This window comes from Octopus bimaculoides, chromosome 2 (genome assembly GCF_001194135.2).
Source record: "Octopus bimaculoides isolate UCB-OBI-ISO-001 chromosome 2, ASM119413v2, whole genome shotgun sequence".
Taxonomy (NCBI): Eukaryota; Metazoa; Mollusca; class Cephalopoda; order Octopoda; family Octopodidae; genus Octopus; species Octopus bimaculoides.
This window is the reverse complement of record NC_068982.1, coordinates 86124406-86125037: the sequence shown is the minus strand read 5'-3', so window position 1 is coordinate 86125037 and position 632 is coordinate 86124406. Positions and strand designations below refer to the sequence as shown.

The 632-nt window shown below is 25.3% G+C and overlaps 1 protein-coding gene across 1 annotated transcript in view; it reads left to right on the top strand.

Moving 5' to 3' along the window:
* Window positions 1-632, top strand: part of LOC106874321 (uncharacterized) — a 466970-nt gene that overhangs the window by 212827 nt on the left and 253511 nt on the right. Inside the window, exon 12 of the mRNA XM_052965857.1 lies at window positions 19-49. Coding sequence (XP_052821817.1) covers window positions 19-49 — 31 coding nt within the window. The remainder of the gene's footprint in view (window positions 1-18; window positions 50-632) is intronic.

Genomic DNA, 632 nt, shown 5'->3' with positions numbered 1-632 from the left:
CAAATTATTAATTTCTAGTTCTGAAGATCTGACTGAACAAGAAACTGAGGTGAGCTTTTATAATCTTTTATTTTTTATTTCTTTTAAATTTAATATATGCATTGAATATTTATATTCATTCTTGTTTTTTTTTTTTTTATTTATGGTCTATTTAAAAAAAAATTGCTCCTAAGGTTTGAAATCTGAAAGCAATTCATTTATGGGAACAATAAATATTGCTCCCAGATCAAATGGTTTATTTAATATATATTGAGAGATCAATAAAAAAAATTGTTGATTATCTTCCCTACATTCCATAAATTAAAATTATTATCACTACATTTGTCCCAGACAATAGTTATCAAGAAATCACATTGTTGCTTTAAAAAAATCACATTGTTATTTTTCAGCTTGACCTAAATTTGAAAGATAGGCTCTGTCGCAAGAATTGTAATCACCCATACTTAAGAAGCATGCACATCATTTGAAATCCTGTTTAATCTAAACAAGCCTCCTGTATTAAACACTGCATGTGTAAATGTGTTTTATATATACATACATGCATGCATACATACATACATACATACATACATACATACATACATACATACATACATACATACATACATACATATATATATATATATATATAT